The sequence below is a fragment of the Oncorhynchus clarkii genome, chromosome 4 (assembly GCF_045791955.1).
Source record: "Oncorhynchus clarkii lewisi isolate Uvic-CL-2024 chromosome 4, UVic_Ocla_1.0, whole genome shotgun sequence".
In the NCBI taxonomy this organism is placed as follows: domain Eukaryota; kingdom Metazoa; phylum Chordata; class Actinopteri; order Salmoniformes; family Salmonidae; genus Oncorhynchus; species Oncorhynchus clarkii.
In genome coordinates this window covers 16,292,660-16,318,118 of record NC_092150.1, presented here as the reverse complement: position 1 = coordinate 16,318,118, position 25,459 = coordinate 16,292,660, and the positions used below count along the sequence as shown (strand labels likewise).

The following is a 25,459-nucleotide window of genomic DNA, read 5'->3' as shown; positions in this document are numbered from 1 at the left end:
CTCTCCTCCCACCATTCAGTAGTAATAATCTCCATCTAAGTTAGACATGAATAAGTTCATACTGTAGGTAATCAGTGTTTCCCCTATATGTATATAGCAGCGGCACACACGGTGTGTGTGTGTGTGGTCACTTGAGGTCTGATGCGTGATAGGCAGGGCCATTAGCAGTTAGGTGAAAGGGCACCACGTGACTGGGCTTGGAATTCTGGGCCTGACCCTCTCTGCTTGGCCAACCCAATCTATTAAAGTCCAGCAGCATGTGACCACATGATAAAACACATTCACAATGGGAAAACAACATTGTTTGGTGGGGATGTTGCCTCCATATTGTTACAATGACGTCCTGAAAACATTTACCCTAAACCCTCATCCAACACTTAAACAAAATTCGCTGTTCAAATGTTTAGCTTTTTACACAACCAAAACACAAACTGTAAACACCCAGGGGGTTATTGTGGTGTGAGTAGAATTCCATGAGACACACTAAGAGCAGCCCAGGCTACTGTGTTTCTCTTCCAGAGCCAGGCCAGCATGCAGCAGTCTTCCTCCTCTTACCAGCGTGGGAGTAACAGACCTCCACAATGGCCATGGCTCCGTTTGACATCACTGGATGACTCTGTGAAGAGACTGTGTGCGTGGTTGAGTGGAGACGAGTTATTCACTAGTGCTATGCTGCAGCTGGATACTGTTCCTATGTGATGTGTTTTGATACAGTATAAATGGAGGAATGCAGATATTATACTGTAACTATTCAGGGTTGTTTGTGGGCACATCACACGATCACAGCCAAGGCTAATGTCTTGATGTTTAGCAATGCATGTGCAGGAGGTACACATCACACACATCCTGTGTAGTAAACATCACACACATCCTGTGTAGTAAACATCACACACATCCTGTGTAGTAAACACCACACACATCCTGTGTAGTAAACACCACACACATCCTGTGTAGTAAACATCACACACATCCTGTGTAGTAAACATCATACACATCCTGTGTAGTAAACATCACACACATCCTGTGTAGTAAACATCACACACATCCTGTGTAGTAAACATCACACACATCCTGAGTAGTAAACATCACACACATCCTGTGTAGTAAACATCACACACATCCTGTGTAGTAAACATCATACACATCCTGTGTAGTAAACATCACACACATCCTGTGTAGTAAACATCACACACATCCTGTGTAGTAAACATCATACACATCCTGTGTAGTAAACATCACACACATCCTGTGTAGTAAACATCACACACATCCTGTGTAGTAAACATCACACACATCCTGAGTAGTAAACATCACACACATCCTGTGTAGTAAACATCACACACATCCTGTGTAGTAAACATCATACACATCCTGTGTAGTAAACATCACACACATCCTGTGTAGTAAACATCACACACATCCTGTGTAGTAAACATCATACACATCCTGTGTAGTAAACATCACACACATCCTGTGTAGTAAACATCACACACATCATGTGTAGTAAACATCCCACACACAAAAGTGTCTTGCCTCTTGGGGAGAATTGGGAATAGGGGAGAATTGGCCCTCTGTGTTTATGCTGGGTGTGCAGTCATGTCAGTGTGCCTCAACTGTGTGACGTATGTGTGTGCGCGTTTGTTTGTGTGTATGCGTGTGCGCACAGGCATGTGTGTGTGTGTGTGTCTTTGTGTTTGTGTGTGCTGTGACATGGACCAGTGACATGGGAACAGTCTGTGGCCTCAGTAAGAATTAGCATGCCAGCTTTTAGGCCAGTTTCACAATGCAAATATTATTCAAATAGTCAGCCACCCATCCAGTTGTGGATGGGTGGCTGACTATGCTGTAGTGTGACTGTGAGTATGTGGTCTTGTGTGGCTCGGTGCCCTTGCATTTTATCAATGGGGAATCAATCGTAAGGGCCTTCTACACCTTCAGAGAAGGCCTAAGAATTTATACAATTAAAATATACATGTTGTTTTAATTTCTATTTAATTTTTTCTGTAATTTAAATTATATTCTTATTTCATCTTTAGTTTGTGTTGGAAAGAGAAGGGTTAACCATAGAAACAAGAATGAATAGAACAGGCGTCCCCATTCAAGTCAATGGTGGCATAATGGGTGGACTGGTGGCATTGTGAGTGTACCCATAGGAGCAAAGCAGGAAGTGGACCCATAGGAGCAAAGCAGGAAGTGGACCCATAGGAACAAAGCAGGAAGTGTACCCATAGGAGCAAAGCAGGAAGTGGACCCATAGGAACAAAGCAGGAAGTGTACCCATAGGAACAAAGCAGGAAGTGGACCCATAGGGACAAAGCAGGAAGTGGACCCATAGGGACAAAGCAGGAAGTGTACCCATAGGAGCAAAGCAGGAAGTGGACCCATAGGAACAAAGCAGGAAGTGTACCCATAGGAGCAAAGCAGGAAGTGGACCCATAGGAATAAAGCAGGAAGTGTACCCATAGGAGCAAAGCAGGAAGTCAAAGCAGGAAGTGTACCCATAGGAGCAAAGCAGGAAGTCAAATCAGGAAGTGTAACCATCAAATCAAATTTATTTGTCACATGCGCCAAATACAACTAGTGTAGACCTTACCGTGAAGTGCTTATTTACAAGCCCTTAACCAACAATGCAGTTTTAAGAAAAATACACCCCAAAATTATGTTTATCAATCTGTGCTGTGGTTTGTTCAATCAACTCAAATGACATTACAAAGAATACATTACATTGCATCAGTTAGCATCATCTGAATAAACATTCTACATTACCATGGAAATGATTACTTAACAATACCAGGAAGCCACTGCGAGTGTACTCATGAGTTTACCAGTCAAATTGCCAGGGTTAGAGGTTCCAAGCCTGTTCTATTCATTATTTTTTCTATGGGGTTAACACTGAAGGGAAAAAAAATATCCAATCAGGATTATTATTTGGTGTTTTCTGTCGAGAAAAATCTAGCTCGCTAAGTCAGCCATTGGCTACGCCCTCAGAAGTCAACCATTGGCTACGCCCTCAGAAGTCAGCCATTGGCTACGCCCTCAGAAATCAGCCATTAGCTACGCCCTCAGAAGCTAGACAGACGGCATCTGCCATTCAACTGTATTAGGGCAGAATTTGGGGGGAAATCAACCCTTCACATTTTGACTTCCAATTGGTAGGACTGTTTTGACAATATTTATTTTTTTACACTTCCGCCTTCTGGAAGGCATAGACACCTCACTCCTGTAGCCTGTTTTTCCTACGCTCTAGCTAACTTTTGTTGTAGATAGTGTGCGGCAGCTGCAGCCACAAGTGTTATCAAGGAGGATGTTTCTGCTGATTTGTTAATTTCTCCCTTCAAGATGAACCTTTCAGCAAGAAGTTAACATACAAATGATCGTCTTTGGTGAGTGTCACTGTTTGTTGCAGCTCTCTTGTGGTTAACTCTTTCAAACTGATGTGTGGGAAACAATGTTGCGTTTAAACCTTAGATCACCAGTTCCTTTGATAAAGTTGAATCGATTTGGAAATGCTGAATGGTTGTGTTTTTGTTATGATTGGGGGCCTACTAGCTTTATGAACGGGATGCTGTGTGTGACTGCTCTCTTTCTATCGGACGTGTCTGTGTTTTACAAAAAGTGTTCTCTCCACGGAGTGTGCAGATTACGGTTGCTGTCCTTCCAGCACAGCTAGCCTGTCACTTTTGATGTGTCCCTGTTGTCGTGTCCATGTTGTCATCGCTAGGCTATTGATGATAGTGAGGGTGTTAGGATACCACAGGTTTAGGGAAACACTCTTTTCACGCCACTTGGATACTGATCCAACTTTTTCATAGCAGTTTACGTAGCAGGTTAGGAGACAGTTAAGGTTAGAAAAAGGGTTAGCGAAAATGCTCTCCTAACCTGCTACGAAAAAATTACTTTGTATCGAAGTGGGGTGAAAAGAGTGAGTCCCGGTTTAAGCGGTTGTTGTTGTTGTTGCTGGCCGTGCCTGGTATGTGAGTGACAGCCTGATGATTGATGAGTGACAGCCTGATGAGTGACAGCCTGATGAGTAATGAGTGACAGCCTGATGACTGGCTCAGACCTTCATTCTTATTTCTATGGGCTCAGGCCTGTTTGATTCATTCATGATGTCATAAAAAAAGTATTGCTACTCCTGCATTAGAGCTAGATACAGTATAATGGGAGTGTGGGAGCTAGATACAGTATAATGGGAGTGTGGGAGCTAGATACAGTATAATGGGAGTGTGGGAGCTAGATACAGTATAATGGGAGTGTGGGAGCTAGATACAGTGTAATGGGAGTGTGGGAGCTAGAAACAGTATAATGGGGGTGGGAGCTAGATACAGTATAATGGGAGTGTGGGAGCTAGATACAGTGTAATGGGAGTGTGGGAGCTAGATACAGTGTAATGGGAGTGTGGGAGCTAGATACAGTGTAATGGGAGTGTGGGAGCTAGATACAGTATATTGGGAGTGTGGGAGCTAGATACAGTATAATGGGAGTGTGGGACCTAGATACAGTATAATGGGAGTGTGCATTAAGTGATGATGTTTGTATTGGCTTTTGTGTGTGCTTGCGTGTATGTTTTTGTGTGTAGTAGTGTGTAGGTCAGTGTAGTGCAACATGTAGTACAGTATCTATTGGCTGCCCATTGGAAAATAGAGTAACAGTCTAATCAGCAGCTATTGACATGTGTGCACTGAGCCCTGCAGCATAGAGCTGGTGTGTGTGTTCTTATATACATTTTTCTGTCTGTGTTTTGTGTACTCTATAGTGGCAGTACAGTATGAACTGGGCCTATTCATGGTTTGCATGTTTCGTCACAATATTGTTTTGAATGTTCGTTTTGCACTGATGCCTGACTAATCATTCTACTCAATGCGTTGTCAATGAGCGCTGATGAAGATTTAATCAATGTAGCCATTACAGTGGCTTGGCATTGCCATTCAATAGGAGACTAGTTATTAGTAGGAAAACCTTTTGTCATCACTTTGATGTCGCCAGATTGACTTAAGAAGCAGTATAAAGTAAGCTATTTATCTAAGATTTTATTTGCTAGCTAACATTGCTAGCTATTTTTTTACAAACTTTTCTCGGTAATGACAACGGTGCTATCTGTCTAAAGTAAATTAGACAACATGATAATGCTGGCAAAGTTGTTTCCTACGAAATATTTGACCACTTTAGCAATGTCATCGTATTTCCAGGCACTATAGTGTAATTTATATTTAACAGTCTTTAGCCTGCGTTCAGAATGACTGGGCTTATCACGACTTTAGGGCACCATTATTGGGCCGCCGGGAGAGGGAGGCTTGAGGACATTCATAACAATGGCATGATGTGACGGAGGTGCAACCTATGAATACTATACATTGATTTGTCTGCAAAACAACCCACTCTCTCATCTCCATGATCTCTCTGAAGTCAACAAGCCATGGTGTTTTTTCCCTGTGGTATTGAACAGAAGTTATTGTAATAGCCAGGTTGGTGTGTTTAGTTGGTTAGTGGAAGAGTAGTATAATGGTCTGCACCAAAGTTGATGCATAGTGATGATGGACAGTATATGCTAATGGAAGGGCTGAGGTTATTTTTATGTATTGTACACAGAGAGAGCCAAAATGGCGGGCTAGGTGTGTGGACAGTAATATATTACACTACAAACTCGTAATGGTAGATTTATGGTAATGTATTGTAGCCTAAGATCCATAATTGTGCGGGAGGTACAGTTGAAGTCGGAAGTTTACATACACTTAGGTTGGAGTCAATTAAACTCAGTTAGGACATCTACTTTGTGCATGACACAAGTCATTTTCCAACAATTGTTTACAGACAGATTATTTCACTTATAATTCACTGTATCACAATTCCAGTGGGTCAGAAGTTTACATACACAGCTTGAAAAATTCCTGAATATGATGTCACAGCTTTAGAAGCTTCTGATAGGCTAATTGACATAATTTGAGTCAATTGGAGGTGTACCTGTGGATGTATTTCAAGGCCTACCTTCAAACTCAGTGCCTCTTTGCTTGACATCATGGGAAAATCAAAAGTAATCAGCCAAGACCTCAGAAAAACAATTGGAGACTTCCACAAGTCTGGTTTATCCTTGGGAGCATTTTCCAAACGTCTGAAGGTAGGTACCACCTTCATCTGTACAAACAATAGTATGCAAGTATTAACACCATGGGACCACGCAGCCGTCATACAACTCAGGAAGGAGACGCGTTCGGTCTCCTAGAGAAGAACGTACTTTGGTGCGAAAAGTGCAAATCAATCCCAGAACAACAGCAAAGGACCTTGTGAAGATACTGGAGGAAATAGGTACAATAGTATCTATATCCACAGTAAAACAAGTTCCACATCGACATAACCTGAAAGGCCGCTCAGCAAGGAAGAAGCTACTGCTCCAAAACTGCCATAAAAAAAGCCAGACTACGGTTTGCAACTGCACACTTTTACTTTTTGGAGAAATGTCCCCTGGTCTGATGAAACAAAAATAGAACTGCTTGGCCATAATGACCATTTTTATGTTTGGAGGAAAAAGGCGGAGACCTGCAAGCCAAAGAACACCATCCCAACCGTGAAGCACGGGGGTGGCAGCATCATGTTGTTTGGGTGCCTTGCTGCAGGAGGGACTGGTGCACTTCACAAAATAGATGGCATCATGAGAAAGAAAAATTATGTGGATATATTGAAGCAACATCTCAAGACATCAGTCAGGAAGTTGAAGCTTGGTCGCAAATGGGTCTTCCAAATGGACAATGACCCCAAGCATACTTCCAAAGTTGTGGCAAAATGGCTTAAAGACAATAAAGTCAAGGTTTTGGAGTGGTCATCACAAAGCCCTGACCTCAATCCTATAGAAAATGTGTGGGCAGAACTGAAAAAGCGTGTGCAAGCAAGGAGGCCTACAAACCTGACTCAGTTACACCAGCTCTGTCAGGAGGAATGAGCCACAATTCACCCAACTTATTGTGGGAAGCTTGTGGAAGGCTACCCAAATCGTTTGACCCAAGTTAAACAATTGAAAGGCAATGTTACCAAATACTGATTGAGTGTATGTGAACGTCTGAACCACTGGGAATGTGATGAAAGAAATAAAAGCTGAAATAAATAATTCTCTCAACTATTATTCTGACATTTCACATTCTTAAAATAAAATGGTGGTCCTAACTGACCTAAGATAATTTTTACTAGGATTAAATGTCAGGAATTGTGAAAAACTGAGTTTAAATGTATTCGGCTAAGGTGTATGTAAACTTCCGACTACAACTGTAAGTGGTAATGTACAGATTCATCATGGCAGGTGTGGACAGTGTGGGGGCAGTGCTGTGTGACGTCAGGCAGGCAGGCCACAGACTGAAATAGCAGTGAGATCTCTCTTCCTTGGCATGTGCAGAGCAGACATACAGGAGGAGAGGAGCGAATGAGTCAGCTGGCCTGCTGCTGGGAGAGACTGATACAGATGGAGAGATATGGACAGAGAGGGATGATGATGAATCAGTAAAAGAGAGAGTGGTAGCCTATTACCAGGGGAATGGGATAATGTTTTGGTTCTGACAGAGAGAGGCTGGTATTCACTGAGTGGACAGTCGTAACGGAGATGACAGCGGCATTCCATAGTTTACTTACAGTTGTGTTCAGGTATCAGTGTTACCTATATAATGTAGATCCTATAATTCACTGAATTATGTGATCTGTGTTACCGATAGAAATATAATCCATATTCCCTGTTTCTATGATATTACCTACTAGGTGACATCAGTGTGTTCAGTTAGCGCTAGGTCTATGTTGCCAAGGTGAAATGGGTAAACCCCTAGGTTAAGGTGACCAGATTTCTGAAATGAAAACCAGGGACATTTCCAGTTCGGTGGTCAATATATCATTAAAATATCCAATGTTATTATCTATGACATAAAAAAGAGGGACAATTCCGGTTTCATGTATTTAGTCTAACAGGCACATTGTGATAGAGAAAACAACTATACTACAGAAACACTACAGACAAGACAGAACTGTCCGATCTGAACAGCCATTCAGTGGTCCTGGTAGTCTGGGTAGAATAAGAGCAGAAGAGAACATGAGCAAAATAGAAAAAACAGACAATAGTATACGTGAAATACTTAACATAATAAAGAAATAAGATGCTGATGAGATTGGTAACTACATAATATACTGATACCAACCTAATCTGTATATTTCTCAGAAGAATGTATTTTCTTCAGGATTGCTTTGGCCAGCTTATCCATGAACTCCTGGCAGGGGAGGTTGAAGTTTATCTTCACAATAAGCATGGCCTTGATGTTAGGAACAGTGAACCCATTTCTTGCTGCTGTCCATATATCATTAATTTGGGAGAACACTCTCTCGACTGGTGCATTACTTCCAGGTAAGCACATGACAACAGACGCAAATCTAGCCAGGTTAGTGTGTGGGATGTCATTCTATTTGAAGTGGGTAACCACCGTGCTCCATCTCTGACTAAGCGGTGTCTCCACCGTGCTCCATCTCTGACTAAGCGGTGTCTCCACCGTGCTCCATCTCTGACTAAGCAGTGTCTCCACCGTGCTCCATCTCTGACTAAGCGGTGTCTCCACCGTGCTCCATCTCTGACTAAGCAGTGTCTCCACCGTGCTCCATCTCTGACTAAGCAGTGTCTCCACCGTGCTCCATCTCTGACTAAGCAGTGTCTCCACTGTGCTCCATCTCTGACTAAGCAGTGTCTCCACCGTGCTCCATCTCTGACTAAGCAGTGTCTCCACTGTGCTCCATCTCTGACTAAGCAGTGTCTCCACCATGCTCCATCTCTGACTAAGCAGTGTCTCCACCGTGCTCCATCTCTGACTAAGCAGTGTCTCCACCATGCTCCATCTCTGACTAAGCAGTGTCTCCACCGTGCTCCATCTCTGACTAAGCAGTGTCTCCACCGTGCTCCATCTCTGACTAAGCAGTGTCTCCACTGTGCTCCATCTCTGACTAAGCAGTGTCTCCACCGTGCTCCATCTCTGACTAAGCAGTGTCTCCACTGTGCTCCATCTCTGACTAAGCAGTGTCTCCACCATGCTCCATCTCTGACTAAGCAGTGTCTCCACCGTGCTCCATCTCTGACTAAGCAGTGTCTCCACCATGCTCCATCTCTGACTAAGCAGTGTCTCCACCGTGCTCCATCTCTGACTAAGCAGTGTCTCCACCGTGCTCCATCTCTGACTAAGCAGTGTCTCCACCGTGCTCCATCTCTGACTAAGCAGTGTCTCAGATGTTTTCCATTCTTCAAGCGATCCCCCCTTTAGGAACTCTTGCAGGACAGTAACTTCGTCACACATCCTCATTGATGGTCACATTGGGGCATTTTTCCTGTAGTGTGGCTGCTGCCTTCTGGATCTCTTCACGCTGAGGTTGCCTTTTTAAAAGGAGACAATGTAAATATTTTAGATTATCTGTGTGCTTTCCCCATGCTTGCAAGTAGTTCACAGCCGTAGTGAAGAATGATTGGGATGTTTTGAGAAAGCTCTCTTTAGACATGGCTCCGTTTTCCTCTAGTTCTCTCAGAAGTCCTCTGACCAAAACTGGAATGAAGTTGTCATCAGTCAATTTTGCAGTAAATTTTGCCTCAACGTTTCTCAGAATTGCAGCGGACTCCACAGCATAGTGGTCCTGGCCTCCAAGCATCTTGATCGTGTCACTGAATACGGTCAGGTTTCCATGGACAAAGGCCAGCCAAAGTTCAGTCAGTGGATCTTCGAACATTGTTCGCAGGACAACAGAGCATTTGTCTTCAGAAATAAAAAAGGATTTCAGTGGCACATTTTCAGCACTCTTTCTAGAGCAGGGAGCATGGACATCCAGTTCCATCCACATTAAATGTGTTACCTTGGCAACGAGAATGCTCAGCATTCAGTACATTACCTTAGTGATATAGAGTAGGTGCTTGGGAATCAATATGTTTCCTTGGTGACGGTCCGACAACATGTGACAATGATTCTTAAGGACAAATGTTACTGAATGAACAGGGATACACTGAGGTTGTTCTATCTGAAAGGAGGAGGCACACAGACCCCTTTTCCTTGCTACAGATATTTAGGCTGTTGACAAGCCTTGAAATCTCATACAACATCATATTACTAAACTTCATGTTCATTGCACATAGGGCTGGGAATTGCCAGGGTTCTCACAATATGATATTATCACAATACCTAAATGCTGATACGATATGTATTGTGATTCTCAGGATTCTATATGTATTGCGATTCGTTATTGTGATTTTACTGTGATTCAATGTTCCAAACATATTGCTCACCATATGTCTGCTGCAGAGGGACAAGAGAGAGCCATGAGAAAATGGGTTTTGATCAATCATGGAAATAAAAGTGCTGAAAACAAATGTACTCCCTATTTTAAAAGAAGATGGAGAACAAGTGTAGATACTGGAGTTTTGGTGCAGGTACAGCAAACTAGCGCAAAAATAATATTGCAATATATCCCCTCCCCCATCACTAATTGCACACAATGTGTAGACCCATGTCCATACAACTGCAATGGGTTTGCACAGAATTAGGAACATATTTTATTTATTTACATTTTCCCCAATTTCATGTTATCCAATTGGTAGTTACAGTCTTGTCCCATCGCTGCAAATCCCGTATGGAGAGGCGAAGGTTGAGAGACATGAGTCCTCCAAAACACGACCCTGCCAAGCCGCACTGCTTCTTGACACACTGCTCGCTTAACCCGGCAGCCAGCCGCACCAATGTGTCGGAGGAAACATCGTACAACTGGCGACTGTGTCAGCGTGCATGTGCCCGGCCCGCAACAGGAGTCACTAGAGCGCGATGGGACAAAGACATCCCAGCCGGCCAAACCCTCCCCTAACTCGGACGACGCTGGGCCAATTGTGCACCGCCTCATGGGTCTCCCGGTCATGACCGGCTGCGACACAGCTTGGGATCGAATCTGGATTTGTAGTGATGCCTCAAGCACTGCGATGCAGTGCCTTAGACCGCTGCGCCACACGGGAGGCCCCTAGAATTAGGGATTTTGAGCTGACAAAGACAGCTTCTCAACTTTTCCAATGTAATTTTTTTTTGAATTATAAAAATTATTAAACAAATATTATATTAGCAGATGCTCTAATCCAGAGCGATTTACAGTTAGTATACAGATAGCTAGGTAAGACAACCACATGTCACAGGCATAGTCAGTTCATTCTTCGTCAATAAAGAAGTTACCAACAAAGTCAGCAAGTAGGCAAATAGTAAGAAAAACACTTTTTATTGAATTTTTTTGGGGGGGGGGGGCTCAGACATCTGATTTAAGATCCTCTTTTTCGGAGATGGGCGGGGACTCTTCTGTCCTGACGTTAGGGAGAAGAGTTTGCCTTCCTCTCCCATTTAGCAGGAGAATGATAAACAATGTTGAACTATTTTCCTGAATAAGAGGTCTTTGTGCTCTGCTATCATACAGTATATACTTAATCAACTACCAGTGAATTTATCTTTCTCTTTCTCTCGCTGTGTGTGTGTGTGTGTGTGTGTGTGTGTGTGTGTGTGTGTGTGTGTGTGTGTGTGTGTGTGTGTGTGTGTGCACGCTTGCATTTGCCTTTCGTCTTTATTCCATGTTTTTGTCCCTAGAGTTTGATGAGAGAAAGAATGCTGGAGTTTGGAGAGAGAAAGAATGCTGGAGTTTGGAGAGAGAAAGAATGCTGGAGTTTGGAGAGAGAAAGAATGCTGGAGTTTGATGAGAGAAAGAATGCTGGAGTTTCCCTCTGTTTGTTTTTCTATTTCTAATCCCTCTCCAACCCCCATGTCGCTCAGCTCCTGCTCAACACACACACACACAAACACACTTACAGGGCATACCACACGAGGCGTTGTTTACACACACATGGTCACACACACATGTGAAGCCCTTAGCCATGGTATATTGGCCATATACCACAAACGCCAGATTATTGCTATTATTAACAGGTTATCAACATAATTAGAGCAGTAAAAAGGTTTGTCATACCCATGGTATACGGTCTGATATACCACGGCTGTCAGCCAATTAGCATTCACAGCTGGAACCATCCAGTTTATAATGTGCTTTATACCATGGCAGTTTTTAATTTTTTTATTTAACCTTTATTTAACTAGGCAAGTCAGTTAAGAACAAATTCTTATTTACAATGACGGCCTTCCCCTGCCAAACCCGGACGGCGCAGAGCCAATTGTGCACCACCCTATGGGACGCCACCCTAACAGACGTTCTAGTTTAGCTATCATTGGTAACTACTGTAGCTATCTAGTAAACTTGCTAGCTACTTCAGTGGATGTTGAACACATTTCAACCAGCAAATGAACATCTCTAGTAGCAAATGTGTTAAATATTAGCCATGGTATAAAAGGGATAATCAACGCTGGGCTCTATGCCTTCTCTGGAAAATAATGCAACTCTGTGGAAGGTCAGTTCCACTCAGCTAGTATGTCATGGAACACAACTTATACGTCATTCATTATTTTCCATAGAACGCAATGCCCCCTCATTGATTATCCCTTACGTAATTACACTACTAGCAATGTGACACTTAACCATCTACAAAACCTACAGCCCTGTTTAGCCACAAAACAAAGTGTTAATGCATTTGTCCTGTGGAAAAATAAGATATGTTTATCCCCAATGTTCCCTCTAAACTGCGCGCGTGCGCGGCGCCCACATCCTCCAGCACTGCGGCTCACAGAGGAAACGCCAGGCCTCGCAAAGACGCAAGAGATTGAACTTCTGAGTTCGCCGCGTTAGTTTGCACTATATAGATTAGAATCAATAGTATATCAACCTCTTTTCAATGTAACAAACCAAAACAAATTTAACTTTGAAATATTGAGTCTGTAATTTTGGCAGGGGTCGTTCCTGCCTTTCAATCATCCTGGAGTGAATGCTCTTTTCAGATGTGCTCATTTGTTGATATTCTCTGCATTACTAGTCCAGTTATAGATAAGTATAGGTCAGCAATGGGGAGTTACTGTGTCCTACAAGAGCACAACACGTGTAGGCTACATATATTTGAAAAGCCAGTCAGGTAAAAAGTTTGTCTTAATTAAAGGGGCAGTGTTTTATTTTGAGACATATGCAAATAAGCCAATAGGCAGAGGGATAGCCTACACATGGTCTAATTCTCTGTACAGTAGTAATAATGACTTTTATTTTGTAAAGTGGTTTTGTGCATCATATAACAGAATACAATGCAATGTACAGTCACCTATTTGACCCATGGTGTTACAGACCAAGCAAATCATTCATGTCAAGCCCTTCATAATGTAAAAACATTCAAATAATTATCATGTAATGTCGGCCTGCATTGAACACCACAGAAATCAGAAGCTATTTCCATTTTAAAAGTTTGAGATTTGCTCCATTGGTTTTGTTGGTAGGCCGACATTATGCTTAAATAGCCGCAATAGTCTATTGGCTACTGTCTAAAACTGTAAGAGTACAGCGTCAGTGTTCACTGTAAACGCGTGCCGGAATTTGAACAAAATTCTCACAACTTTCAAGTTTAGAATTTGCTCAGTGCCCCAAAATATGCATCACCTTGCTGCTGTGTCAGCTGACTACAGCCTGGACTGGCATGTCTGCAATGAGGAGAATGGCAGCCAGTGTGAAAGGGAAAGGGGATACCTAGTCAGTTGCACAACTGAATGCATTCAACCGAAATGTGTCTTCCGCATTTAACCCAACTACTCTGAATCAGCTGCTTTGTCTAAGCCTGTGTCCCAAACGGTACCCTATTCCATACATACTGCACTACTGTTGATGCACCCTATATAGGCACTATATAGGGAATATGGGTGCCATTTGGAATGCACGCTAAGAGTTAGTTCCTGCCTTGCTGCTGCTGTTGTTTGACATGGGCTTTCCATGCTCTCAGAAACATTTTGGTTATGTTGTTGCTGTTATGTGTATGAGTGGTCACAGTGGTGCTGGGTGTGCGATAGACACACAAACACACATCTGTGTGTGTGTTCTAGGATGTACGTTGTTCCTTACAGTATGAATTAACACACACATGCACGTTACACCCACCAGTGGAGGCTGCTGAGGGGAGGACGGCTCACAATAATGGCTGTAAACGGAGCGAATGGAATGGCATCAAACACCTGGATACCATGGAAACCATGTGTTTGATGCATTTGATACCATTCCACTGATTCCGCTCCAGTCGTTACCATGAGCCCATCCTCCTCAGTTAAGGTGCCACCAACCTCATGTGACACACACACATATCCACACACATTTGCATGCTCCAATACACACATACAGTAGGGCAAAAAAGTATTGTCAGCCACCAATTGTGCAAGTTCTCCCACTTAAAAAGATGAGAGAGGCTTGTAATTTTCATCATAGGTACACTTCAACTATGACAGACAAAAATGAGAAAAAAAAATCATGAAAATCACATTGTAGGATTTTTAATGAATTTATTTGCAAATTATGGTGGAAAATAAGTATTTGGTCACCTACAAACAAGCAAGATTTCTGGCTCTCACAGACTTCTTCTTTAAGAGGCTCCTCTGTCCTCCACTCGTTACCTGTATTAATGGCACCTGTTTGAACTTGTTATCAGTATAAAAGACACCTGTCCACAACCTCAAACAGTCACACTCCAAACTCCACTATGGCCAAGACCAAAGAGCTGTCAAAGGACACCAGAAACAAAATTGTAGACCTGCACCAGGCTGGGAAGACTGAATCTGCAATAGGTAAGCAGCTTGGTTTGAAGAAATCGACTGTGGGAGCAATTATTAGGAAATGGAAGACATACAAGACCATTGATAATCTTCCTCGATCTGGGGCTCCACGCAAGATCTCACCCCGTGGGGTCAAAACGATCACAAGAATGGTGAGCAAAAATCCCAAAACCACACGGGGGGGGACCTAGTGAATGACCTGCAGAGAGCTGGGACCAAAGTAACAAAGCCTACCATCAGTAACACACTATGCCGCCAGGGACTCAAATCCTGCAGTGCCAGACGTGTCCCCCTGCTTAAGTCAGTACATGTCCAGGCCCGTCTGAAGTTTGCTAGAGAGCATTTGGATGATCCAGAAGAAGATTGGGAGAATGTCATATGGTCAGATGAAACCAAAATATAACTTTTTGGTAAACACTCAACTCGTCGTGTTTGCAGGACAAAGAATGCTGAGTTGCATCCAAAGAACACCATACCTACTGTGAAGCATGGGGGTGGAAACATCATGCTTTGGGGCTGTTTTTCTGCAAAGGGACCAGGACGACTGATCCGTGTAAAGGAAAGAATGAATGGGGCCATGTATCGTGAGATTTTGAGTGAAAACCTCCTTCCATCAGCAAGGGCATTGAAGATGAAACGTGGCTGGGTCTTTCAGCATGACTATGATCCCAAACACACCGCCCGGGCAACGAAGGAGTGGCTTCGTAAGAAGCATTTCAAGGTCCTGGAGTGGCCTAGCCAGTCTCCAGATCTCAACCCCATAGAAAATCTTTGGAGGGAGTTGAAAGTCCGTGTTGCCCAGCAACAGCCCCAAAACATCACTGCTCTAGAGGAGATCTGCATGGAGGAATGGGCCAAAATACCAGCAACAGTGTGTGAAAACCTTGTGAAGACTTACAGAAAACGTTTGACCTCTGTCATTGCCAACAAAGGGTATATAACAAAGTATTGAAATAAACTTTTGTTATTGACCAAATACTTATTTTCCACCATAATTTGCAAATACATTCATTAAAAATCCTACAATGTGATTTTCTGGATTTTTTTTCCTCATTTTGTCTGTCATAGTTGAAGTGTGATGAAAATTACAGGCCTCTCTCATCTTTTAAGTGGGAGAACTTGCACAATTGGTGGCTGACTAAATACTTTTTTGCCCCACTGTACATGTACACAGACACACTGAAGTGGGCTGGCTTCTCTTGTAGGGTGGCTACTGCTTCTCCTGTAAGGTGGCTACTGCTACTACTGTAGGGTGACTACTGCTACTACTGTAGGGTGGCTACTGCTACTACTGTAGGGTGGCTACTGCTACTACTGTAGGGTGGCTACTGCTACTGCTGTAGGGTGGCTACTGCTGCTGCTGTAGGGTGGCTACTGCTGCTGCTGTAGGGTGGCTACTGCTACTACTGTAGGGTGGCTACTGCTACTCCTGTAGGGTGGCTACTGCTTCTCCTGTAGGGTGGCTACTGCTACTACTGTAGGGTGGCTACTGCTACTACTGTAGGGTGGCTACTGCTACTACTGTAGGGTGGCTACTGCTACTACTGTAGGGTGGCTACTGCTACTACTGTAGGGTGGCTACTGCTACTACTGTAGGGTGGCTACTGCTACTGCTGCAGGGTGGCTACTGCTACTACTGCAGGGTGGCTACTGCTACTACTGTAGGGTGGCTACTGCTACTGCTGTAGGGTGGCTACTGCTACTACTGCAGGGTGGCTACTGCTTCTCCTGTAGGGTGGCTACTGCTACTGCTGTAGGGTGGCTACTGCTGCTACTGCAGGGTGGCTAATGCTTCTCCTATAGGGTGGCTATTGCTACTACTGTAGGGTGGCTACTGCTGTAGGGTGGCTACTGCTACTGCTGTAGGGTAGCTACTGCTACTACTGCAGGGTGGCTACTGCTTCTCCTGTAGGGTGGCTAATGCTACTACTGTAGGGTGGCTACTGCTACTGCTGTAGGGTGGCTACTGCTACTGCTGTAGGGTGGCTACTGCTACTGCTGTAGGGTGGCTACTGCTTCTCCTGTAGGGTGGCTACTGCTACTACTGCAGGGTGGCTACTGCTGTAGGGTGGCTACTGCTACTGCTGTAGGGTGGCTACTGTTGTAGGGTGGCTACTGCTGTAGGGTGGCTACTGCTACTGCTGTAGGGTGGCTACTGCTGTAGGGTGGCTACTGCTGTAGGGTGGCTACTGCTACTGCTGTAGGGTGGCTACTGCTACTATACTGCTGTAGGGTGGCTACTGCTACTGCTGTAGGGTGGCTACTGCTGTAGGGTGGGCTCAGAGTTATTGTGGCTAGGTGTGTGTGTGGCAGGCTCAAGTTTAAAAGCACTGAGCCCGTGGAAGTGATCTATGATACAGTACGTGACTGTTTTGGTTAAGGACCATCCTGCTGCAAGGGCACAGATCCAAGCATGGAGGGTGTGTGCATGTGTATGAGTGTGTATAAGTACATAGCCTAAGTCTATTGTGCGGGGGGGGGGGGGTGTTAATGTCACATGCACAGTACAGTGAAATGCCTAATTTGCTAGCTCCAGACCCAACGATGCAGTAATCAATATCAATGTAGTACTAACATGTTTAATGTAGAACAAAAACACACGACAAATAAAAATAAGAACTAAGAAGAACACAAGAAGTAAGTAAACTATATGTATCTCTGTGTTTGTAAGAGCGCGTGTGTCACTTACTGCAGGAATCTCAATGCTAAGTGTCTATGTTGTCCTTTGCGGAACGCTATGCTGTATTAGACACTGGAGGAAAGGAAAAGTTGAGAGGCGACTCCGTGATGCTGGCCTTCTAGGCAGAGTTGCAAAGAAAAAGCCATATCTCAGACTGGCCAATAAAAAGAAAAGATTAAGATGGGCAAAAGAACACAGACCAGAAGGCCAGCATCCCAGAGTCGCCGCTTCACTGTTGATGTTGAGACTGGTGTTTTGGGGGTACGATTTAATGAAGCTGTCAGTTGAGGACTTGTGAAGCGTCTGTTAATCAAATTAGACACTTTAATGTGCTTGTCCTCTTGCTCAGTTGTGTACCGGGGTTTCCAACTCCTTTTGCTATTCTGGTTAGAGCCAGTTTGAGCTGTTCTGTAAAGGGAGTAATACACAGCATTGAAGGCCAGTTGTATTGCTTCTTTAATCAGAACAACAGTTTTCAGCTGTGCTAACATATTTGCAAAATAAAGGGTTTTATAATGATCAATTAGCCTTTTAAAAGTATTAACTTGGGTTAGCTAAAACAATATGCCATTGGAACATTGGAGTGATGCCATATGCCATTGGAGTGATGGTTGCTGATAATGGGCCTCTGTACACCTATGTAGATATTCCATAAAAAATGTGCCATTTCCAGCTACAATAGTCATTTACAACATTAACAATGTCTACACTGTATTTCTGATCAATTTGATGTTATTTTAATGGACAAAAATGTGTTTTTCTAAGTGACCCCAAACTTTTGAACGGTAGTGTAGGTACGTGGTTGCAACGGGCATCAGTATCTTAACAGTGCGATTTTTCAAGGCAGGATACTCTGAGCGCAGCCCAATCCAGAAATCTGGCAGTGGCTTCTGATTTAAATTACATTTTCACAGAACCGCTTGTTACAATTTCGACGAGGCTCTGTTGTTCAGATATCGGTAAGTGGACTGGAGACAGAGCAAGAAAGGGAATACTGAATCCAGTTGTTTGTGTCATCCGTTTCAGGGAAGTACCTGAGTAATTGAGCATCCAAGTCACTCCGGTGCTTCGCTGTATCACGTTTGACATTGTCCGTAAGCTTGAGTTCATTTGCAAACAAAAAATCATACAATGATGGAAAGTCCTGTGTGTTGTCCTTGTTAATGCAGACAGAGAAGAGCTCCAACTTCTTAATCATAGCCTCAATTTTGTCCCGCACATTGAATATAGTTGCAGAGAGTCCCTTTAATCCGAGATTTAGATATTCAGGCGAGAAAAAACATGACCCCGTAGGCCAGTTGTGTGAGAAACTCGTCATCATACAAGCAGTCAGACAAGTGAAAATGATGGTCAGTAAAGAAAACTTTAAGCTCGTCTCTCAATTTAAAAAAAAAACGTGTCAATACTTTGCCCCTTGATAACCAGCGCACTTCTGTATGTTGTAAAAGCGTTACATGGTCACTGCATAGTGCAGAAAATACACGAGAGTTCAGGGGCCTTACTTTAACAAAGTTAACCATTTTCACTGTGGTGTTCAAAATGTATTTCAAGCTGTCAGGCATTCCATTGGCAGCAAGAACCTCTCGGTAGATGCTGCAGTGTACCCAAGTGGCGTCGGGAGCAACTTCTTGAATGCACGTTACCACTCCACTATGTCTCCCTGTCATGGCTTTTGCGCCATTAGTACAGATACCAACATGAGCAGCAGCTACGTTTCGCTACATACAGACCGTTAGTGGAATTCCCGCGACAGAGTAACAGTAATGTGATTGGATGTTAATTATTTGACTAGGCTACCTGTATGTGACATTGTGTTGTTATTTCACTGAACACTAGATGGTTTAATTTTATTTTTGGTAGTGAAACGAGGCAACTCGGGCGAGAGAGAAAAAACTCACTGAGCTGCCAGAGTCTCCCGTCTGTCCTGAGCTGCCAGAGTCTCCCGTCTGTCCTGAGCTGCCAGAGTCTCCCGTCTGTCCTGAGCTGCCAGAGTCTCCCGTCTGTCCTGAGCTGCCAGAGTCTCCCGTCTGTCCTGAGCTGCCAGAGTCTCCCGTCTGTCCTGAGCTGCCAGAGTCTCCCGTCTGTCCTGAGCTGCCAGAGTCGCCCGTCTGTCCTGAGCTGCCAGAGTCGCCCGTCTGTCCTGAGCTGCCAGAGTCGCCCGTCTGTCCTGAGCTGCCAGAGTCGCCCGTCTGTCCTGAGCTGCCAGAGTCGCCCGTCTGTCCTGAGCTGCCAGAGTCGCCCGTCTGTCCTGAGCTGCCAGAGTCGCCCGTCTGTCCTGAGCTGCCAGAGTCGCCCGTCTGTCCTGAGCTGCCAGAGTCGCCCGTCTGTCCTGAGCTGCCAGAGTCGCCCGTCTGTCCTGAGCTGCCAGAGTCGCCCGTCTGTCCTGAGCTGCCAGAGTCGCCCGTCTGTCCTGAGCTGCCAGAGTCGCCCGTCTGTCCTGAGCTGCCAGAGTCGCCCGTCTGTCCTGAGCTGCCAGAGTCGCCCGTCTGTCCTGAGCTGCCAGAGTCGCCCGTCTGTCCTGAGCTGCCAGAGTCGCCCGTCTGTCCTGAGCTGCCAGAGTCTCCCGTCAGCCAGGAGCTGCCAGAGCCTTCTGTCAGCCAGGAGCTGCCAGAGCCGCTCGTCAGCTTCCAGAATCGCCCTTCACTCCGGAGCTGCCGGAGTCTCCCGCCTGTCCGGTACTGCCGGAATCTCCCGTCCATTCGGGACCCGTGGCTAGTCCGAGGTCGGCGGCGAGGGTCGCTGCTTTAAAGAGGCCACGGAGGCAGGCTAAGAGGCGGACAAGGACTATGGTGGAATGGGGTCCACGTCCCGCGCCAGACACCCACCCAGACCCTCCCCTATAGGTTCAGGTTTTGCGGCCGAAGTCCGCACCTTTGGGGGGTACTGTCACGTTCTGACCTTAGTTCTTTTGTTATGTCTTTGTTTTAGTATGATCAGGGTGTGAGTTGGGTGGTAGTTTTTCTATGATTTGCTATTTCTGTGTTTGGCCTGGTATGGTTCTCAATCAGAGGCAGCTGTCAATCGTTGTCCCTGATTGAAAACCATATTTAGGGAGCCTGTTTTCTATTGTGTTTCGTGGGTGATTATTTTCTGTCTTTGTGTATGTCACCAGACAGGACTGTTTCGTTTATCGTTTTTGTTGTTTTGTTCGAGTATTCGTTTTCCTTAAAAGGCATAATGAATACTTACCATGCTGCACCTTGGTCCTCCTCTCTTTCTCCCAACGACGAACGTTACAATTAGACGTTAGAGAAGCCTTGTTGTCCTATCTAGCTGTATTAGACGTTAGAGGAGCCTTGTGTTGTCCTAGCTAGACATTAGAGGAGCCTTGTGTTGTCCTAGCTAGACATTAGAGGAACCTTGTTGTCCTAGCTAGCTGTATTAGACGTTAGAGGAGCCTTGTGTTTTCCTATGGAGCTGTGTTAGACGTTAGAGGAGCCTTGTGTTGTCCTAGCTAGACATTAGAGGAGTCTTGTGTTGTCCTAGCTAGACATTAGAGGAGCCTTGTTGTCCTATCTAGCTGTATTAGACATTAGAGGAACCTTGTTGTCCTATTTAGCTGTATTACATGTTAGAAGAGCCTTGTGTTGTCCTAGCTATCTGTATGCTCTCTCTCATCCCAAAGCTAACCTCAAGTCAGCTGATCACACAAGAAGGCGTCAACAGAAGAGTAACTGCCAAAAGAGCGCGGCCCAAATAGGGCTTGCCTATAGCATATTATATTTTAAACATTTGCATGTAGTCTATCTAGGTCTTTAATGTCCTTGTTTTAAAAGAACAATACCTTGTGTTGTCCTAGCTAGCTGCCACGTTAACTCTTCATGGACTGGATTCTCCATTCTCATCAGTTTCTATCACGGCACACTTACCAACTGGAAACCTCCGTCATGTGCCTGTGCCTGTGACCATGATTTATCACAGCCCATTAGCTCTCTGTGTGTGTGTGTGTGTGTGTGTGTGTGTGTGTGTGTGTGTGTGTGTGTGTGTGTGTGTGTGTGTGTGTGTGTGTGTGTGTGTGTGTGTGTGTGTGTGTGTGTGTGTGTGTGTGTGTGTGTGTGTGTGTGTGTGTGTGTGTGTGTGTTTTTTACTCAAGTGTTTGATCATATTTCTGATATTTTGAGCAGAATCTGTTAGACAGGCATTGGCACTGTTCACACAATCTATTTAGCCTTTATAACTGATAGAGATATTTCTGAGGATGCTACTGAGAGAGTCGTGTTCAGAGATACACCAGAACAACATCTTAAGATTCTGACTCGTCTGGTTAATGTTGAACAATACTTTACATTTTTTGTAAAAAAATTATTTAACCTTTATTTAACTAGTCAAGCCAGTTAAGAATAAATTCCTATTTACAATGACGGCCTACCAAAAGGCAAAAGGCCTCCTGCGGGGACGAGGGCTGGTATAAAACGTTTTTATTTTTAAATAGGACAAAACACACATCATCAGAGAGAGACTCCACAATACTACATAAAGAGAGACCCCAAGACATAGCAAGGCAGCAACACATAACACAGCATGGTAGCAACACAACAGGACAACAACATGGCAGCAGCACAAAACATGGTAGGGTACAAACATTATTTGGCACAGACAAAAGTACAAAGGGCAAGAAGATAGAGACAACAATACATGATTGAGTCTTTGAATGAGAGATGGCGATACAACTGTCCAGTTTGTGTGTTATTTCATGTTATGATAATGTTATGTCATCTAAATGAATAGACACTCTTGTTTCTGGGGGGTTCCTCATTGATGCAATGGAACTAGCTCACTCCTCCTCAACATCACACCGCATAGCTAAACATTGAACATACAGACAACACTGAATTAAAGTGGCTCACCCTCTCAGGCTGGAACAGACTTTTCACAGGGGGAAGAGAAGGCACACACTGTCTTATTGATAAGATACTAAGCCCTTAAAAATACAGCAGACATGTATATTTTCTCTTCCTCATGGGCCTCGTTCCATTTCCAATCCTTTCAGATCTGAGAACACCAAAGGCTAGGGAAAAGGATTGAGGATGGGCTCCGAGATGGAATCAGATCTTAAAGAGATGGCATCCAGCTAAACATATCGGCTGCAGTGATGATTCTAGTGTAATTGTGTGTTAGTATGTTGTACGCGGAAAGGGTCGTTCCTACCCTAACCAATTCAGGTTCTAACAGTATCTCTCTCTCTCTCTCTCTGTCAGGCCTGAGACCCAGCAAAAAGCCCCGGTGTCTCCCCCACCTCCCCCTCCAGCCCCCCCTGAGCCGGCCGTCCCCCCAGAGCCAGAGGAGGAGATATTAGGCTCTGACGATGAGGAGCAGGAGGACCCCGCAGACTACTGCAAAGGTGGGGGAGATAATACACACTCACAAACCCCCACACGCACGCACACACACACACGTGTAGAACTTCCATAGCTTATACATGCATACACAAGTATCCAGTTCTGTCTTCGTAACTCTTATCTCCTCTCCCTTTCTCTCTTTACCTCTCTACCTCTACACTCTTTCTTTCTCCCGTCTTTCTCACACACATGCCACATACACCCCCCTCCCTAGACACACTCACTGAAGGCGTCAGCACGCTTCAGTTCGGCTGGCGCCTAGCCGAGTGTGCTTGCATACTCCCTCAAAAGACCTTCGCTTGAAAAACTAGAAAAAAGCGGCAATAGTATTATTTGTCCATTTTGAGATGCTGTAGCCAGTATATGCTCACATCAAAATAGTCCGAATTTATCTAAAGTAACTAAAGAAATGTGTTGTTAATTTTGACGTTTTTGCCGAGGATATCTGTCTCACAATTTTACATCTAACAAAATGTTTGGTGCTGTATTTCTCAAAGAAAAAATGTGCATGAAAACGAGTTGTCTCTCGTTGAATGACAACAAATACTTTATTGAAGAATCTCTACTGTTGACCAAACAAAAAGGGCTCCAAACTATGGCCTGCCTCTATAAGAAATGTTGTGTGCCTCAACACGAAGTCCAAAACTAACAAAAACCTCACAAAATGTCATCATAATACTGTTTCGGCTGGGAAGCATGCAGCCTTACACAAACTCCAATACACTTAAACCCATATCTTCTTCTCCTTTCTCTCTCTCTCTACCTCTTACTCTGTCTCTTATATCATCCCTGCTGGCTCCTAATGTCATTTGCAGCAGTGTGTGACTTGCCAGAAGCTCTATATGCTTGGCACCAGCACCAAGGCTCAAGGTTGTTGTCTGTGCCAAGAGGGAGTGGTCTTTCCACTGAGGAGCCTGATATCCTGATAGCTGTGAGGACCTACTGAGGACCTTCTCACTCACTCACTCTCACTCACTCACTCACACTCTCTCACTCACTCACTCACTCACTCACTCACTCACTCACTCACTCTCTTTCTTAATCCTCTCTCACGCCCTCCCTCTTACTGATAGCATAGATTCAGTAGCTCGGCTCGAAGTATCAGTATCTTGATTATCTAGGTTTTTCTAATAGTATCTCCCTCTCTTCTCTCTCTTCTCTCTCTCTCTATCTCTTTCCTCTCTCTCTCAGGTGGATACCATCCGGTGAAGATAGGGGACTTGTTCAATGGGAGGTATCATGTGATCCGCAAGCTGGGCTGGGGTCACTTCTCCACCGTCTGGCTGTGCTGGGACATCCAGTGAGTCACACACACAACTGTCAACGGGAGTCAGACGGGTCACCACTATTACCAACTCATTACCATGACAACGGCTGCAACAAAACCACTCCTACACAGTGACACAGTAGACAGTAGCAGCTGCAGTGTAATGACACATAGTGCCAAAGTGTTAACCACACTGATGCCTAACAGTCTCAGTGTCAGAATATCACCGTTCACTAGGTTACATCGTACAGCTCGCCCATATCCTCAATTAGCCCCATTTAAATAAATTACACAATCATACACTGTACACTGTTCCTCACTCACATGGACATTGTCCTTGGATATGAAACCATTACCAGTAAACATCTTCCCCAACAGTGTGTTTTTCCACAATCTGTGATTGATTGGTTCAACTCCAGTGTTGCATGGCTAGCTCTGCTGTAGTCCATCATGTTGTGATATGGATCTCTGTGTGTTATGTGTTTCTTGTTTCAGGGTGAAGAACTTTGTGGCGATGAAGGTGGTGAAGAGTGCTCAGCATTACACAGAGACAGCCTTGGATGAGATCAAACTGCTCAGATGTGTGAGTAGTGACTCTGGGTGTGTTTGTGTGTGTGTGTGTTTCGTTTCCCCATGCCTCGCACACCTCTCTCACACCCTCCGTCCTGATCTCTCTATTGTTTGTCGTTCATCTCCAGGTGAGAGAGAGTGACCCCTCTGACCAAAACAAAGAAATGGTGGTTCAGCTGATAGATGACTTCAAGATCTCTGGAATCAACGGAATACGTATCCTTGTCTACAGAGGGTGTGTGTGGATGTGTGTGTATACTTATATGCTCTTTATATCTGCGTATGTATCTGCATATGTATCTCAGTGATGAAGCTGTGGTCCTCCTTGACCAGCTGTCCCAGATGTGTGTATGGTGTTTGAGGTTCTCGGACACCACCTTCTAAAGTGGATCATCAAGTCCAACTACCAGGGCCTTCCTCTTCCCTGTGTTAAGAGCATTATCAAACAGGTATGCCACACACGCTAGTGCTGAGCGGTGACCACCTACTTGTCTGGTCTGTGTGGGGCAGACATGGAAGGGAGAGAAGGGACAGTAGAACACGAGAGAGGGATAGAGTCCAGTTGCTTCGCAAGGTATCTCTACCTGAAAGTCAATGATCGAAGTGATTGATATTTGGTGTTCAGCAGTCATAAAAGTATGTCTTATTTACTTTGAAGAACTACTAAAATAGGGATTTTGTCAGACAGCATAGGCAACATCTCTAGAGATGAGATGATGAATTGGAATGAAATAATAAATTAATCAAATAAACAAATATAATACAAATCAAATTTAGATCAGCTGATATCTCAAAGTGCTGTACAAAAACCCAGTCTAAAACCCCAAACAGCAAGCAGTGCAGGTGTAGAAGCACGGTGGCTAGGAAAAACTCCCTAGAAAGGCCAAAACCTAGGAAG

The 25,459-nt window shown here is 44.3% G+C and overlaps 1 protein-coding gene across 3 annotated transcripts in view; it reads left to right on the top strand.

Annotated features, from left to right (window-relative positions):
* Window positions 1–25,459, top strand: part of LOC139406511 (SRSF protein kinase 2-like) — a 97,653-nt gene that overhangs the window by 51,305 nt on the left and 20,889 nt on the right. For all 3 annotated transcript variants that reach the window (XM_071149172.1, XM_071149173.1, XM_071149171.1), the window contains 5 exons: window positions 22,584–22,726; window positions 23,916–24,024; window positions 24,487–24,574; window positions 24,690–24,777; window positions 24,904–25,010. In XM_071149172.1, the coding sequence (XP_071005273.1) occupies window positions 22,584–22,726; window positions 23,916–24,024; window positions 24,487–24,574; window positions 24,690–24,777; window positions 24,904–25,010 (535 nt within the window). The remainder of the gene's footprint in view (window positions 1–22,583; window positions 22,727–23,915; window positions 24,025–24,486; window positions 24,575–24,689; window positions 24,778–24,903; window positions 25,011–25,459) is intronic.